At 35.4% G+C, this 17913-nt stretch overlaps 1 protein-coding gene and 1 pseudogene across 1 annotated transcript; both read right to left on the bottom strand.

The window, feature by feature from the left end:
- Positions 1-3059: 3059 nt before the first annotated feature.
- On the bottom strand, positions 3060-4222 carry LOC122201322 (annotated as a pseudogene).
- A 54-nt stretch (positions 4223-4276) lies between these two features.
- LOC122200016 (olfactory receptor 8J2-like) lies at positions 4277-5224 on the bottom strand. The gene has a single exon (XM_042905424.1). The coding sequence runs from the start codon at positions 5222-5224 to the stop codon at positions 4277-4279; it is 948 nt and encodes a 315-aa protein (XP_042761358.1).
- Positions 5225-17913: the final 12689 nt, after the last annotated feature.

The following is a 17913-nucleotide window of genomic DNA, read 5'->3' as shown; positions in this document are numbered from 1 at the left end:
TCTACAGAAGAAGGAAGAAATCAGGAAGGGAAAGAAGGAGGAGGAAAATAAGGTATGCTGGAATTATATTGAAACTATAGATCAATCTAAAGATATTGGACATTGTTACAATAGTAAATCTTCTATTCTATGGACATATTTGGTTTAAATTTTCATTGATTCTTCCAAGTTAAATTTTTATACATATTATTAATGAAGACTCATATATTTGTATTAGATTTTAATAAATTAGGGATTTATTTTATTTGTTTTATAAACGTTACTGCTCCTTAAATTTTATTTTCTAACTGTTATGGGTGGGATGTAGAAATAAAGTTTATTTTTCTAAATTTGTTTTGTATCCAGCAAATTTACTAAATTCACTTATTATTTTTTAATAAATTATTTATAGATTTTTTTCTATGTAGTTAATCATAACATTTACCCAAAAATGTTTTTAATGACAGTATGTGGTTTCCTATCTTTATACTTTTTATTTCCTATTATGGTGAACCAGCTACAATGTCTAATACATATTGAATATACATGATGAGTCTGGGTCTCTTAGTCTTAGGGTTAATTTCAGAAGGTAAGTGTTCAATGTTTCCGTTTTACAAGTTTTCTGTATGTTTTTAAATGCAGTAATATGTGTCCATGATTATAATACTGTACAAGTATTTTCGCTAACTTCAATACCTCTGTGTTCAATCTATTTATTCCACCGTATGTAAGATTTTTATAGATATCATTTATAACACTGATTTCTTCTATTCTACTCAGCTTGTCAGTTTATTACAAGTTGCTGTTGAATTTTATCAGAAACCTATTTGTTTTCTTTTAACTAATAAGAATGTTGATTTATGGATTTAAGTAATGGGCTTTCATGTGTGAAATCAGCCTTGCATTCTTGCCTACATGCAGTACTCCTCAACTGTATCAAACATTCTAAACCAAAATGGGTCACTTATATAAAGTGCCAAATGAGTACAGTTCAATCTCATTTATATTTGCATATGCCAGTGTGATCTTGGGAGAGCCTAGTGTCTTTCACCTGATATTATGTCCATTCATTGTTCACCTCCCTGGCTTTCTTTGCTTATTCCAACTCATGGAGATATTTTCCTTTTGTTCAAGAAACGTTGTGGTTTTGGGGCACCTGGGTGGCTCAATCTGTTAAACAGCTGACTCCTTATTTCAGCTCAGGTCATAATCTCATGGTTCTGCTGGTGAGAAGAAGCCCTGTGTCCACCTCTGCACTAACAGCAGGGAGCCTGCTTGGGATCCTCTCTATCTCTGCCCCTCTCCCTATCTCTCTCTTTCAAAACAAATAAATAAACACTAAAAAATAGTCTAGTTTTGTTAAAGGAATTTATACCCATCATTAAATTCTTCTTCTTGGGTATTACCCTGGTTATTAAAGTTTTTGCATTTCCATATACATTTTGATATTAACTTAAATATTTAAATACCGACTGGGATTGGATTGTTACTGTGTTACATCTATAGGATAATTTAGGGAGAACTGATCTCATCACAGCATTTACTTCTTCCAACCAAAGGACATGACATACTCCGACATCTATGTTTTCTTTAATAACTCAGTAATGTCTTTGTAGTTTCTGACAACAAATCACGCAAATTGTTTATAGATTTTTCCTTGGATACAGATTTTCTTTTCAGGTGTAATTAATAGTATAAAATTTCATTTTTACAAGTCTTTTGCTAGTTTCTAGCAAAAAAACTGATCTCTTATATGGAGACCTTATATATACCAACCTTGCAAAATTTAGTTGTTATTTTTAATGTTTCACCTTGAAGTTCTTTTGAATTCGTATTGTACACAATTACGCAATTTAAAAATAACCGTGCTTTTATTTATACTCTGTTAAGCATGCACATGTTCACAAATCATAATTTAACAGAAAACTGCCCATCCCTTCAAGCGATAGTACAGGTTACAGAATGTTAGTTATAGTATACATAGGATAATACATCATTTATTGTTAGCATATTTTACTGTGAATTTTAAATAAAACACAGGCATACTTCTTCTATTCTGCTTCACCTCATTATACTTAGCGTCATATATTTGTTATGTGTGTGTGTGTGTATGGGTCTGTGTATGTTTTAAACAAATTGGAAGCTCAATTCCTCAGTGGAAGAAGTAAGTAATTTCAGATGTGGTAGAAACAGCAAGAGAACTAGAATCAGAAGTGGAGCCTAAAGATGTGAATGAATGGCTTAAATATCATGATAAAACTTTAATGGATGAAGAATTGCTTCTTATGCATGATCCAAGAAAGTGACTTCTTCACATGGAATCTACTCCTGGTGAAGATGTTGTGAGGTTATTGAACTGGCAACAGTGGATTTAGAATAATACATATACATGGGTGATAGAGCAGCAGCGGGGTTCGAGAAGATTGACTCCATTTTGAAAAGAAGTTCCACTGTGGGTAAGTTCTATCAAACAGCATCACATGCTATAGAGAAATTATTCATGAAAGGAAGAGTTAATAAATGCAACAAATTTCATCGTTGATTCATTTTAAGAAATTACCACAGTTGGGCACCTAGGTAGCTTAGTTGGTTGGGCATCCAACCTCAGCTCAAGTCATGATCTTTCTGTTCAGAGTTCGAGCCCTGCGTCAGGCTCTGTGCTGACAGCTCAGAGCCTGGAGCCTGTTTTGGATTCTGTGTCTCCCTCTTTCCCTCTCAGTCTGCCTCTCCCTGCTTGTGCTCTGTCTCTCTCTCTTTCAAAAATAAATAAACATTTAACATTTTTTTAATAAAAAAAACAGAAAATACCACAGTCACCCTAACCTTCGGAAACCACCACCCTGACCACTAAGCAGCCATCAAGATGGAGGCAAGACCCTCTGTGAGCTAAATATTATGACTCTGACTGCTCAGATGACAGCATTTTTAAGCAATGCAGTGTTTTTTTAATTAAAATATACACATTGTATGATTACCTCTAATGCTAAAAATACTTAACAGACTATAATACAGTGTCAACATAACTTATATGTATTGGACAACCAAAAATTCATTTAATTTGGTTTATTGTGAAATTTGCTTCATTGTGGTGGACTGGAACCAAACCCGCAATATCTCTGAGGTATGCCTATGTTTGCACACTTTCTCCAAGTACTTTGTAGGGCATTTTTCACCTTTTTGTTCCTCAAGCTATAGATCATCAGATTCAGCATGGGTACAACCAATGTGTAAAATAAGGAGGCCATATTATCAGTGTCAAAGGAATGAGTAGATTTCAGCTGCACATATGTAAAGAATAGAGTGCCACAGAATAAGGCAATCACTGCAGATGGGATCCACAAGTGGAGAAAGCCTTGTGCCTGCCTTCTGCAGAGTTCATCCTGAAGATGGCAACAGAGATTAGAATGTAAGACACAAGGACTATGAGAAGAGATGACACCAGATTAAAAGCAGAAAAGATCAGAATTATCAATCTACTTTCATGGGTGCCTGAGCAGAACAAAGCTATCAATGGCAGACTGTCACAGTGGAAATGCCTGATGACATTACAGTCACCAAACGATGAAAGGAACATTTTCATGATGGTCACCAAAGACAAAGAGACACTATAGAGGTAAGGTATTGCCACCAGCACCTGACAGAATCTTTGTGACATAACAGCTGTGTAGAGCAGAGGGTTACAGATGGCCACATAGCAGTCATAGGCCATTGCCGACAGAATGAAAATTTCACTAATGATAAAAATACTGAAAAAAGTGAGTTGGGTGGCACACCCATTAAAGGAGATTGTATGTTGATCTATAGCAAAATTTACCAGCATTTTGGGTCCCACAGCTGTTGAATAACCAAGATCAGTGAAAGCCAGGTGTCTGAGGAAGAAGTACATGGGTGTTTGTAGCCTAGAGTCTATCTTGGTGGGGATGATCAAACCCAGGTTATTCACTACTGAGATCACATGAGCAGTGAGGAGTAGTCCAAATAATGGAGTCTGTAGCTCATAGAGTTTTGAGTTGTCTTGAAAAGAAATTATAAAAAACCCAGTAGCCAACTTATGTTGCACTATAAAATGTGTTTATATTGAAATCACTGTTTACAACTTAAATATGTGTACTTTTTTGGTAACTAATACATATTTGTATTAGGAAAAGTTGGTTATTTGAGGTTGGAATAGAAATTGGTTACGATTTTCCCATCGAAATTTATGGAGTTTTAAACTATTACTTCCTTGGCACTTAGCAGACATTAGCTTTTCAGGAGAAAATGAAAACCCTCAAATAGAGACAATTGTAATTCTTATTTACATGAATTTGAAAGACTGGTATGGTTTATTTAGGAATCTCTTCAATGTATCCTTCACATCCTTGTTCCTTAGGCTGTAAATGAGGGGATTCAGCATGGGTATCACCAGGGTGTAGAAGACAGAGGCCATTTTATCAGTATCCAATGAGTGGTTGCTCCTTGGTTGCAAATACATGAAGAGAAGGGTCCCGTAGAACACAGTGACAGCCATCATGTGGGAGGCACAGGTGGAAAAGGCTTTTTGTCGACCCTCTGAGGAACGTATCCTCAAAATGGCAAGGACGATGTTGAAGTAGGATATTAGAACAATAATCATAGAGAAAAGCAAATTGATCCCTGCAGAGGTAAACACTACTGTTTCTGGAATATAGGTATTGGAACAGGACAATGCCAACAAAGGGACATTATCACAGTAAAAATGGTTGATTACGTTAGAAGAGCAGTATGACACAGAGAACACACAGGAGGCGACAGTCAGTGCTGTGGTCAGACTGTAGAGGTATGTGAGGGATACCAGCAGCAGACAGATCTGTGGAGATACCACCACCCCGTAGAGCAGGGGGTTGCAAATAGCCACGTAGCGGTCATAGGCCATTACAGCTAGCATGAACGTCTCAGCCACAATAAAGACTAAGAACCCACCCAGTTGGGCTGCACATCCATAGTAGGATATGGTCTTCTTTGAAGCCAAGAAGTTAACCAGCATTTTTGGGGCAATGACAGTAGAATCACCAAGATTGATGATAGCCAAGTGCCTGAGGAAGAAGTACATGGGGGTTTGAAGCTGAGAGTCAACACTGGTGAGGGTGATGATGCCCAGGTTCCCTGCCACGGTCAACCCATAGATCACCAGGAAAACAAAGAAGAGTGGAATCTGGAGCTCTGGGCGGTCTGAGACTCCCATGAGAATGAACTCAGTCACCGGGGTGAGATTCCCTGGGGCCATGTATTCGGTGGCTTTCATTTTTTAATGGAGAAAATGGAAGGAAATTAATAGATGGTAAAATTGATTGTAAACTATTTCATTTAAATTAGATCATTTTTGTTAGTAATCAAAAGTGTGAAATTTTCATTGTATTTCTTGCAATGTTTGAACAAAATTCAGAAATACAAACTCTCCAGTAACCAATTTCTGATTGTTAAAACTGTTGTACCAGGCTATTCATTTTTTTCCATTCCATGTTGGATATAATTTAATTTAGCGAAGTATACATTAATCTACTATATCATAAGTATGAATATTTATATGCATATTTAAACATTAATTATCATATTGCATGCATATAAATATTTAAACATGCACACACATGCCTTTTTGTATGTTTTCAATGATAAAAGATAGGTACGTAGAAGAAGTTAGGCATCTGGGTGGCTCAGTCGGTTAAGTGTCCAATTCTTGATTTCGGCTCAAGTCATGACCTTACCGTGTGTGAGATCCAGTCCTGCATGGAGCTTTGCGCTGATAGCCCAGACCCTGCTTGGGATTCTCTCACTCTCTCTACCTGCCTCCCTTTCTCTCTGTCTCAAAGTACATAAATACACAAACAAAAAAAGTTGATGAGCCAGGATCACTTTCAGTGACTTTCAGTTATGTTTTCCTTAGCTGCCACTGGCTTTCTTTTCAGCCCCTTCCTGGTCATCATTCTTAGGAATGTCAATATTTCTGTGGGAAAAATTTTGAGTCTGCTGGGATTTTCCTTATCAGTTTCTACCACACCACGCTGCACCTCACCAACACACTGCACCTCAGTAGTGTTCCTTCTTGGTGTCATTCAGAAACTGATTTTTGAACTTAATCACATTTTCTTTCTTCTGCCAAATAAACCAGTCCTTTCTATCACTCTGACTACTATCTGCTCAGACACTTCTCTAATATATTGTGTTCTGACTGCCATTTCTTTTTTTCTAGCTTATACCACTTTCCTCTGAATTTTTTAAAACCTGTTTTGACGTCTTAAAATATTACTTATAGATTTTATTTGCTCAACGTTTATCACTTTGTTTTACCTGTACAGAGAAATGTGTGGAGAGGTGTGTTAACATTATTCAATATGTAGTACGCTCTGAGCCCAGAGCTATGGTCCCCATTTCAAAATGACGATCTCATTATTCTGCAGGAGTGTCCTACCAGATGGATGTAATTAATTCTATGTCTGATGAGATACTTGAAGCTCAATGAGATTAAGTCATGCAAAGAGTCTGTGTAGAGTGTTGATTAATGCTGTGGTTTTAGAGTTTTGCTTTATGTGTTTTGTTTGCTTTTTTGGTTACTTCATTGGTTGGATATTAGCCCACCGATTACTAGCTGTGTGATTTTTATCAAGTGTTTATAAGCCTGTGTTGTGTGAAACTACGGGATAATACACGAACATGAGATAGTACAGAGCCTGATAACAAAGAATGCAAAGTAATTGGTACCACATTTATTGTTTGAACAGCATGTTTTGAACAATTATCTTTCTTTTCTTTTCTTTTCTTTTCTTTTCTTTTCTTTTCTTTTCTTTTCCTTTCCTTTCCTTTTTTTCTTTCTTTCTTTCTCTCTTTCTCTCTTTCTTTCTTTCTTGTTTTTTTTTTTTTCTTTTTTAGAGAGCACGATCAGGACAGGGACACTGAGAAGGAGAGAGAGAATCCCAAGCAGGCCGTATGCCATCAGCACACTGCCTGATGCAAAATTTGAAATCATGAACCTTGAGATCATGACCTGAGTCGAAATCAAGAGTTAGATGTCCAACCAACTGAGCCACCCAGGAATCCCCGTTTTGAGCAAGTTTCTGATGTGGATTCGTGTTTGCATCCCAGTAACTCATTCAGCCTCACTGAGGAGTTCATAGTTGAAATAGGATTAGGAATAGCAAATGAATTATACTCTTGCATATCCAAACAACTGGGGCATGTGTTATCTGCTATATATTTAACAAACAAATCAGGTTGCGTTCTCCCACAAACTAATTCTCTTTTAATACTGTGGTGTTAATTTTATCATATATCAAATATATGTCTGATGAGCTTATCCAACTCTGTTGCACTAGATATCCCATATCTCTTTTCTCCTACCATTGAATCCAAAAAGAAATTCACAGGTAAGTTTATGATTAAAAAAATCATTGTAGCAAGTCTCACTTTAGAAAAAATCATTTTCTGAATAAAGCATTTCAGTTAATGTTTCAGTCTCAGATATAATATACTCAATAAATATATCCTTATTTTACAAAAGTAAAAAAAAATCAACAACAGGAATTACAGATTGGGTACTATGAACCTGTGCAGTCAGCTTTTGAAAAGGATTTATTTGCATATACCTTTACCTATTAATTTTATTTTCTACTGAAATATTCACTAACGGCAAAGCTAGGGTTGCTTTTTATTTTGGTAAGTACATGCCACAATAAAAGTTATTTTGATTTTTACATACAATTCTTTTCAAGTATGTTTCTGAAAAGAGATATTTTATAGTTTTATCCAAACAATAAATTCTCAGGGAAAAAATAAATATACTTGATTTTCATCACTTTATGGTACAATTGGGCTGAGAAACATTATTCCATATTAGTTTTTAAATAGCTACTGAAGTGATTTCGGAATATATTCTGTTGTTTTCTCACTATAGAAATTTGTCTTAAAATTATTTAAACATTGACCATGTTAGGGATACACCATGTCTTCTTATGAGCTCTCAGGGCTCAGTAAAAACATCAGTAACAACATCAGAAACGCCTGTTGACATTAGGGAATCTTTCCTTCATGGGGTTTGTCACCCTGGGAGATGTGAAAATCATGAAGGGGACAAACTTGTGTTTCTTGATGCTAAGCAATGTAGGAGGTCTTTCTCAGAGGGGAAAAAAATTATCTTTCAAAGACACTTAAGAAGTTTCCTAAGCGGTGTAGAGTTCCTTCTAGTACATTAATTCTACCAGTTGTAAGGCAGAAAGCACTCCTCTGTAACCTAAGGTGAAATACAGTCCTCATAATGACTACTGTTTATTCTGTACAAATGCTCACACGGTCCAATTTATCAACAGAGATTCTGGATACCATTGTTTGAGTCATTTCCCTGTCCCTTCCACTTGGCCATCAGTGGGCAGAGATTAGAGTCTTCAGGAAAAGAGAGTAGAGCAGGTATCACTTCAGTCCCAAGTCTGATTGGAATCAGTAAAGCTCCCAAGATACTTGGTCTTCACATCCAGAGTGAGCACTACGTAAATTGTTAGGCTGAACCTACCTGTGTGCAGAGATCTGCTGAGACCCACTTCTAAGGTTCCGCAGGAGGTGCTTTGAAGAGTGTTACAAGTGTCTGAAGTCCCTGAAGGCCCGCACAGTAAATAAGCTTGTTTATGGCTCCAGTCCCCACGCTTGAACACAGGAATTCCCAAGTGAAGTGACTCCTCAGGGAAAGAAAGACCAAGTACCCAAGGCTCCACATAACAATTGTACCCTCAGAGCGAAAATGTGGGGTTAGCCTAGGAACACAGGTGGGTTATCATACTGATTAGCAATCACATGCAATGATTCCACCCTTGGTGTGTTTATTTGTTTTGAAATATCCCCTGTATTGGTTGGAAGTATGGCTGTTGGCTGTGGGGTGGAGAAAATCCAACAGAAAGCACAGGATTCTGGCCCCAGTGTTGCATTTTACTGTGAATTTTAGAGTAGAACAGAGTGCAAAGCCTCCATTCTGGTGTCAGGAACAACCCTGATGTATTTGCCATAAAACCAGATGATAAACAGCATGCATTCAAAACGTGCATCATTGCAAGGACTGAATATCAATTGTTTCATTGAACTTCATAAGGCACCCCATCATATACCTGATCCTACTGCTGGTTTTTGATTAAAAATAACTGATGGAAACTTCATTTTTCATGTAATCTTGTGATCTCTCCTCATGCATGTAAGATATTGTAGTCAAATATTGGTAACATTTTTATTTTACTGTTTGTGTGGGATTTTCTAGTCTGTAAGCTTTTAAGTGAAAAGGGTATATCTAAATAGTTTGCCTTTGTATTAATAGCTTCTAAAATAATACCCAGGAAAGAGTAGGTGCTGCTGACTTCCTGATGGAGTGAATCATGAATAGGTGAATGAGTGAATATAAGATCAATCTTAGAATTCTGAAATAAAATATGAGGGTGTATGGGTTTTTTTTTTTTTGTTTTTTGTTTGTTTTGTTTGTTTGTTTGTTTCTTTTAGTGGCATACTCTAATGTGATTTTCACTTTGGTGAAGAAACGGTTGCAAATTGCAGATCATTCTCTAGAATATTCGCTGCTTTAGGGCAGGACGCACTGATCCTTCTTCACCCTGGCATATTCTAGGCTTACAGTTATTGAAGTAACAGACAAATTCTGGACCATAAAGAGGAAACAACAAAGATTTTTATACATCTGAAGTTATTCATGATAATGAATTTCAACCTTTGAGGGTCTTTCCAGACTCCAAGTACCCACAAGAGGGCTGTGTGATTCCTCTCTAATGACATTTGTCAATTGTCTGTCATGTGACCACAGAGAGTCTGTACCCTGCTCAGTTAACGGTGCTTTCACTCCCTCATCAGCTCTGCCAACCTCCCCATCTATTTAGCATCCCCACATTGTTGTAAGATATAAAAATTGTTTACTTTTACATGTGGCATTGTTACTAATGCATTATATTATAGTTTGATCTGTCAATCACACTTAGTATTTATTACACATGAGGTATTGTCCATTTCCTAAGTTGTGAGTACAATATATAAACATACTTTGGTCAAACATATAAAATTCTAAGACAGGACCATTCTGAATCATAAAATTTCCTTTCAAAGTATTTGTAAGAAACATAAATACACACATCTACATACATATACATACACAAACTTATATATGTGCAAGAAATTATATTATAGACACCATAGTTCCATTCTTCACCTTAAATGATAGTTTTTTTCTTATATGATTCATTATTTTATTTTAATTTATTTTATTTTATTTTATTTTATTTTATTTTATTTTATTTTATTTATTTTGAGAAGGAGAACATGGGCAGGGGAGGGGCAGAGAGAGAGAGAAAAAGAGAGAGAATATCAAGCAGGCTCTGTGCTGTCTCTGTAGAGCCCAAGTAGGGGCTCAAACCTACCAAACATGAGATCATGACCTGAGCCAAAATAGAGAGTCAGATGCTTAGCTGACTGAGCCAACCAGGCGTCCCTATAACTCATTATTTTAAAGTAATACTTTAATTACATATACCTTGAATATGCACTAATCCATTGTCTCCCTTTCCATTCTCTCCACCCCGTGTGGAGGCAACAGCTCTTAACTCTATACGACCTCTTTCTCTCTTTCCAAGTATTTTTACTTACTTTTTATTGTGATCAAAAAACTTAAAACTTAATATAAGATCTACACTCTTGACCAATATTTAAGTACACACCACAGTCCTGGTGATCATGGGCACAATGTTTTAAAACAAATCTCTAGAACTTATTATATTTTTAGATTCATAAATTATAATATTATCACAGGTATGTGGCTTTAAAATTTATATAAGTGGATTGGTTACATTTACTTCATCCTGTGATTGGTACATACATGTGTAATTTAATTTATATGTATTATTGATAATAAATTTTGCCTTTTATATGTAATAAAATAATAACTTCAATTTCTTTATGACATCTTTTGTTTTATAACATTTTAAATTTGGTGCAGTCACATTAGTATATATTTGCAAATTGCCTAACTTTCACAAAATTAATTAACTTTGGGGATTCTACTAATTTTAAGTGCTCTGAAAATATTAACAAGGTAACTATGTGTTTTCTAAATTAAAACATATTTTTGTTTCATAATAAATATTAAATAGGAGTACAATTGACTTTACATAGTCACATTAGTCAATTTTTCATTTACTTTTACCACATAAATGACTTTTCTTATAAAATTGAATCTCCTTTTATTTCCATTTTTCTATTAATCCTGGCCCTGATCATATCATGTCATCTGCTTTGCCACAGGTAAATTTTATCTTAATTTTGCCATTCATTGTTACTGGTTAACTATATATTTAGGTACTTATTAACAAAACACTAGAATTTTGCAGGTATTTCAATTAATTTGTATTATACACTGAATGTCTCTTTCTGCAAGTTCACTTAGAAGTATGCTGGTGCATAGAAGTCAATCTCTAAATATAAGTTGACTCATTTATCCTTGTTTTTCCTTCTGAGAGAATACATAACAATGTTTAATGTTGATAATCTAATTCATAGGAACCCCACAGTACAATAAATTAAGCGAAGGTGTGCATAGATTTTTCCACATCCTTTGTCCTGCATATTTTACATCTTTTTCCTCAAGCTATGGATCGAGGGATTCAGCAGGGGGATAACAGTGGTGTAAAATTTGGACACCACTTTATCAGCGTCAAAGGAGTGACTGGACTCAGGTTGAACATACATAAATATCAGACTCCCGTAGAACACTGTGTCCATTCTCAGTTTGGACTTGCCTTTGGGAAAAAAAAAAAAAAAAAGCCTTGTGTCTGCCCTCATCCTGACTGTGGCTAGCATGATCAACAAGTAAGATACAAAAACTATCAAAAGGAATAAAATCAAATTAAAAACAGAAAATCGGGGCTCCTGGGTAGCTCATTTGGTTTAGTTTCTGACCTTTATTTCAGCTCAGGTCATCATCTCATGGTTCATTGGCTTAAACCCTGCTTCAGGCTCTGTGCTCACAGCGCAGAGGATAAGATAACCTATTTCTACCTTTTGTAAAATATGTAATAAGCATTTACCAGAAACCAAAATATTTCCTCCATCCCAGGTGCATTTTTATTATAACTGACATATGCCAAGTGGTTTGTAACAGGTTAGGCATATATTGTATTTTAGGAATCTAGGAAAATATGAGGAAATTGAGAAAATTGGGAGAAAGTGGGGTCACTGGAATTGATTTTTACATACCAAAATTTTATAAATATTCCCTTTAGATACAAGAAACCTCTACTTTAAAGAAGAAATATGTATACTTTATGTATTTTATGTCTACTTTATGTACTTTATGTCTACTTTAAAGAAGAAACAGAATAATGGCAAGTGAAAGCACATAGACAACTTTATAAATACATAGATGTATATAGAGATATAGGTTTATAGATTCTGGGATGTTATTTTAATTTTTTCTGCACAGTAAGGCTACAAAGAACTCCTACATACTATGAGAATAACATAAAACACACAAGCATAAGTATAATGAAATCAAAATAGATACAATTGTCCCTAATAAACTACTAATTAAAAAAATATATCAGAATAGAAGGAGGATGGCAGGGTGAAGTAAAAGAATGAATGGTTTAAAAAATGGTATTGACGCAGAATTCTATAGAAGGAAGGAAGGAAGCAGGAAGTGAAAGAAGGAAGAAGAAAAAAACTTATGTTGGAATTATACTGAAATTATAGATCAATCCAAAGACACTGGACTCGTTATAGCAGTAGTAAATCTATTCCATGGACATATTTGGTATTCATTTTCATTGATTAAATAGCTTTTAAATTTTTATACATAATACTGAAATTTTAGGTAATTTTTATTAGATTTATTCATAAAATGGGGGAGGTTAGTGGTTTTCTAAAATATCTCTCTTGATGGAGTTAGATGGCACAGCAGCATGGAAACCCTGAGCTTGTCTCATCTCTGAAATGCAGCTAGATCAGCACTAGTCCATTTAGAAAACTTAGGAAGTTGATCTGAGAATTAACACAACAATCTGTATAACTTTAGCCACAGAATTTGGCAGTTTTTTTCTTCCTCCAGAATAACAAAATGAAGGAATTCACCACAAAGGGCAGAACAGGAAGGAATGACAGCCAGGGACTTAATCAACACAGATATAAGTAAGATGTCTGAACTAGAATTTAAAGCCACAGTAATAAGAATACTAACTGGGACTTAAAAAAGTGTATAAGACACCAAAGAATCCCTTTCTATGGAGATAAAAGAAACAAAACTAGTCAGGCAGAAATTAAAAATGTTATTACCAAGATGCAGTCTCAAATGGAGGCCATGATGGCAAGGATGGGCCAAACAGAGCAGTCAATCAGCAATATAGAAGATAAAAATATGGAAACCAATGAAGCAGAAAAAAAAGGGAAACAAAGGCAAAAGATCACAACATCAGACTTAGAGAACTCTGTGACTTATAAGGGAATAAAATCCCAATATGGAAGCCCCAGAAGATGAAGAAAGAACAAAAGAGGTAGAAGGTTTTTGTGAGCAAATCATAGTGGATAGCTTTCCTAATATGGGGAAGGACACAGACATCAAAATTCAAGAAGCCCAGAGAATTCCCATTAGATTTAACAAAAACCAACCATCACCAAGGCATATCACAACAGACACAGACAAGGAAAGAGTGTTAAAAGCATCAAGGGAAAAAAAAAAGTCCTTAACCAAACAGGCAAGACATATTAGGCTCCCAGCAGACCTATCCACAGAAACTTGGCAGGTGGGAAAGGAGTGGCAGGATATATTCAACATGCTGAATTGGAAAAATATGTAGCCAAGAATTCCTTATCCAGCAAGTCTGTCATTCCAAATAGAAGGAGAGATAGTTTCCCAGACAAACCAAAATTAAAGGAGTTCATGACCACTAGACCAGCTCTGCAAGAAATTTTAAGGGGGATTCTTTGAGTGGAGAAAAGACAATACAAAACAAAAAAGACCAAAAGCAACCAAGACTGGAAAGAACCAGAGAACTTCACCAAAAAACCCAATTCTACAGGCAACACAATAGCACTAAATTTATACCTTTCAGTACTCACTCTAAATGTAAATGGACTAAATGTTCCAATCAAAAGACATAGGGTAACAGAATGGATAAGAAAACAAGACCCATCTATATACTGCTCACAAGAGACTCATTTTAGACTTAAACACACCTCCAGATTGAAAGTAAGGGGATGGAGAACCATCTATCATACTAATGGTCACCAAAAGAAAGCTGGCCTAACCTTACTTATATTAGACAAATTAGATTTAAAATAAAGACTGTAACAGGAGGTGAAGAAGGACATTATATCATAATTAAGGTCTGTCCACAAAGAATATCTAACAATTGTAAAGATTTATGCCCCTAATGTGGTAGAATCCAAATATACAAGTCAATTATTCACAAACATAAAGAAACTCATTGATAATAATACCATAATAGTTGGGGATTTCAACCACCCACTCACAGCAATGGAGAGATTATCTAAGCAGAAAATCAATAAGGAAGCAATGGCTTTGAATGACACACTGGTTCGGATGGACTTAACAGATATATTCAGAACATTTCAGCCTAAAGCAGCAGAATACACATTCTTCTCAAATGCACATGGACATTTGCAGAATACATCAAATACTGGGTCAAAAATTCAGCTCCCAACAAGCACAAAAAGATCAAGATCATGCCTTGCATATTCAGACCACAACACTATGAAACTCCAAATCAACCACAAGAAAAAAATTGGAAAGACCATGAATACTTGGATTAAAGCACATCTTACTAAAGAATGAATGGATTAACCAAGAAATTAAAGAGGAGATTGAAAAGTACATGGAAGCCAATGAAAATGAAAACACGGCATTCCAAAACCTCTGTGATGCAGCAAAGGTGGTCATAAGAAGGAAGTGTATAGCAAAACAGCCTTCATAAAGAAGGAGGAACGTTCTCAAATACGTAACCTAAACTTACACCTGAAAGAGCTGGAAAAAAGAACAGCAAATAAAGCCCAAAAGTAGCAGAAGAAGGGAAATTAATAAAGCTTAGAGTAGGAGTTAATGTTTGAAAAAAAAAAAAAAAAAACAGTAGGATCAATCAATGAAAGCAGAAGCTGGTTCTTTGAAAGAATTAACAGAATTGATAAAACCCCTGTCCAGACTGATCAAAAAGGAAAAGCAAAGGATCCAAATAAATCAAATCACGAATGAAAGGAGATCACAACCAATGCCACAGAAATGCAAACAATAATAAGAGAATATTATGAGCAATTATATGCCAACGAATTGGGCAATCGGGAAGAAATGGACATATTCACAGAAACATATACACTACCAAAACTGAAACTGGAAGAAATAGAAAATTTAAATGGGGGGGCCTGGGTGGCTCAGTTGGTTAAGCATCCGGCTTCAGCTCAGGTCATGATCCCACGGTCCGTGGGTTCGAGCCCCGTGCCGGGCTCTGTGCTGACAGCTCCAGAGCCTGGAACCTGCTTCGGATTCTGTGTCTCCCTCTCTCTGCCCCTCCCCGACTCATGCTCTGTCTCTGTCTCTCTCAAAAATAAACATTAAAATTTTTTTAAAAAAGAATATTTTAACAGATCCATAACCAGTAAAGAAATTGAATCAGTAATCAAAAATCAAGAGTCCAGGGCTGAACTGCTTTCCAGGGGAATTCTACCAACCATTCAGAGAACAGTTAACAGCTATTCTTTTGAAGCTGTTCCAAAAAATAGAAATGGAAGGAAAACTTCCAAACTCATTTCATGAGGCCAGCATTACCTTGATCCCTAAAGCAGACAAATATCCCACTGAAAAGGAGAACTACAAACCAACTTCCCCGATGAACATGAATGCAAAATTTCTCAATAAGATACTAGCAAACCAGATCCAACAATACATTAAAAGAATTATTCACGAAGATCAAGTGGGATTTCTTCCTGTGATGCAAGGCTGGTCCAATATCTGCAAATTAATCAATGTGATACATTATATTAGTAAAAGAAAAGATAAGAACCACATGATTCTCTCAATAGATGCAGAGAAAGCATTTGACAAAATACAGCACTCGTTCTTGATAAAAATCCTCAAGAAAGTAAAGGATAGAAGAAACATACCTCAAGATCATAAAGGCCATATATGAAAGACCCCACAGCTAAAATCATCCTCAATGGGGAAAAACTGAGAGCCTCCCCCTTAAGGTCAGGAACAGGAAGGGATTTCCAGTCTCACCACTGTTATTCAACATAGTGTTGGAAGTCCTAACCTCAGCAATCAGACAGCAAAAAGAAAGAAAATCATCCAAATCAGCAAGAAGGAAGTCAACCATTCACTCTTATTTCACCTCATTGCGAATTGAACTATTCTTAACATTAAATTACTTATCCAAACGTATACTTTTCATATATTTCCATAATGCGAAACTTCTCAACCATCTTCAACATCTTTTGTGACAACGTGTTTCAGTCTACACTCGGCCACTACTTTCTAGGACTGCATAATTCAAATATATTTTCTTTGTGAAAATTATCGCATAGACATTCGGCAAAATCACAGAACAATGACATATTTCTTTGTACTCAGAACATATTTCGTATAAGAGTGACTGTTAGTCTGCCAAGCGATTTTTCTCATTTGGCATTTGTTCCAAGATCAGGCTTCCAAGTAGAAGGTCTTTATGTCAACTGTAAGTAGTTCTAAATAATTCTATTCATTTTTTCTGCTGAAAAAAAATCCAGGAATATCTAAAAGCATGCTTCCCTTTTTCTTTGTATCATGTCTGTGCATCTGCACAATAGTTATTTGTTGTTGTCTGCAATGATGTACAAGGGGCAGCCTTTAAAACCTTTATTCATTCCTACGGAGAGTTTGCCTTCTAATCTGAGCCATACGTACAATAACAGATTTTTTTCTCACGCTGCACAAATTCTTTTTTAAAATCACTTACATGTGTATTTCCAATGGAGCTTAGCACTTATAAAATTTCTGAGCTTACCGAAAGTATGCTGGTCTTGAAGGGAAGGGACTTGGGAAGTAACTGCGTTTCCCAATTCATAGAACTTGAAAAGAGTAAAACCCTCAATTGAAGCATTTTGTTGAACTTTCTTCTTATTGTCATAAAAGACATATAGCATAAAATGTACCATTTTAATGATTTTAGCTTTTAACTTGTAAGTATATATTTGTGTCATTAGATACATACCTACTGTTTTGCAAACATCATGGTTATCTACCTCCAGAACATTCTCGTCATTCCAAACTGAAACTCTATACCCACGAAACGTCTATACCCATTCTCTTTTCTTCCATCATGTTGCAACTACTGTTTCTGCTTCTATGGATTTTACAATTCTAGCTTCCTCACATAAAGGAAGTCATACGAAATGAATAAATACATAAACATTATCTCTTTTTCAATTTTTTTCTAATTATTATGGGTGGGATATAGAAATAAAGTTGATTTTTTGTAATTTGTTTCATATCCAGCAAATTTTATAAATACATGTATTATTTTAAATAAATTATTTATAGTTTTTTCTATGTAGTTAAGACATCAAAACAAATGTTTTTAATGGTAGTGTGTGCTTTCCCATCTATCTTTATACTTTTTATTTCCTAATGTGGTGAACCAGCTACAATGTCCAATATATACTGAATATAAGTGATGGGTCTGGATCTCCTCGTCTTAGGAGTGTTCAGAGGAAAATCTTTAATGTTTCAGTATTATATTACAAGTTTTCTGTAGATTTTTAAAATGTAATAATATGTACCCATGATTATGATATCATACAAGTATTTTCACTACCTTCAATACCTCTGTGTTCAATCGATTTATTCCCCCACATGCAGGATTTTTTTAGATATTATTTATAACATCAGTTTCTACTATCCTGCTTAGC

The sequence above is a fragment of the Panthera leo genome, chromosome D1 (assembly GCF_018350215.1).
Source record: "Panthera leo isolate Ple1 chromosome D1, P.leo_Ple1_pat1.1, whole genome shotgun sequence".
Lineage (NCBI taxonomy): Eukaryota > Metazoa > Chordata > Mammalia > Carnivora > Felidae > Panthera > Panthera leo.
This window is presented reverse-complemented; position numbering and strand designations above follow the sequence as displayed.

What these genes read in the sequence shown, in the direction of transcription:
- LOC122200016 (XM_042905424.1), bottom strand. Translation starts at nt 5,224, where the DNA reads ATGGCCCCAGGGAATCTCACCCCGGTGACTGAGTTCATTCTCATGGGA.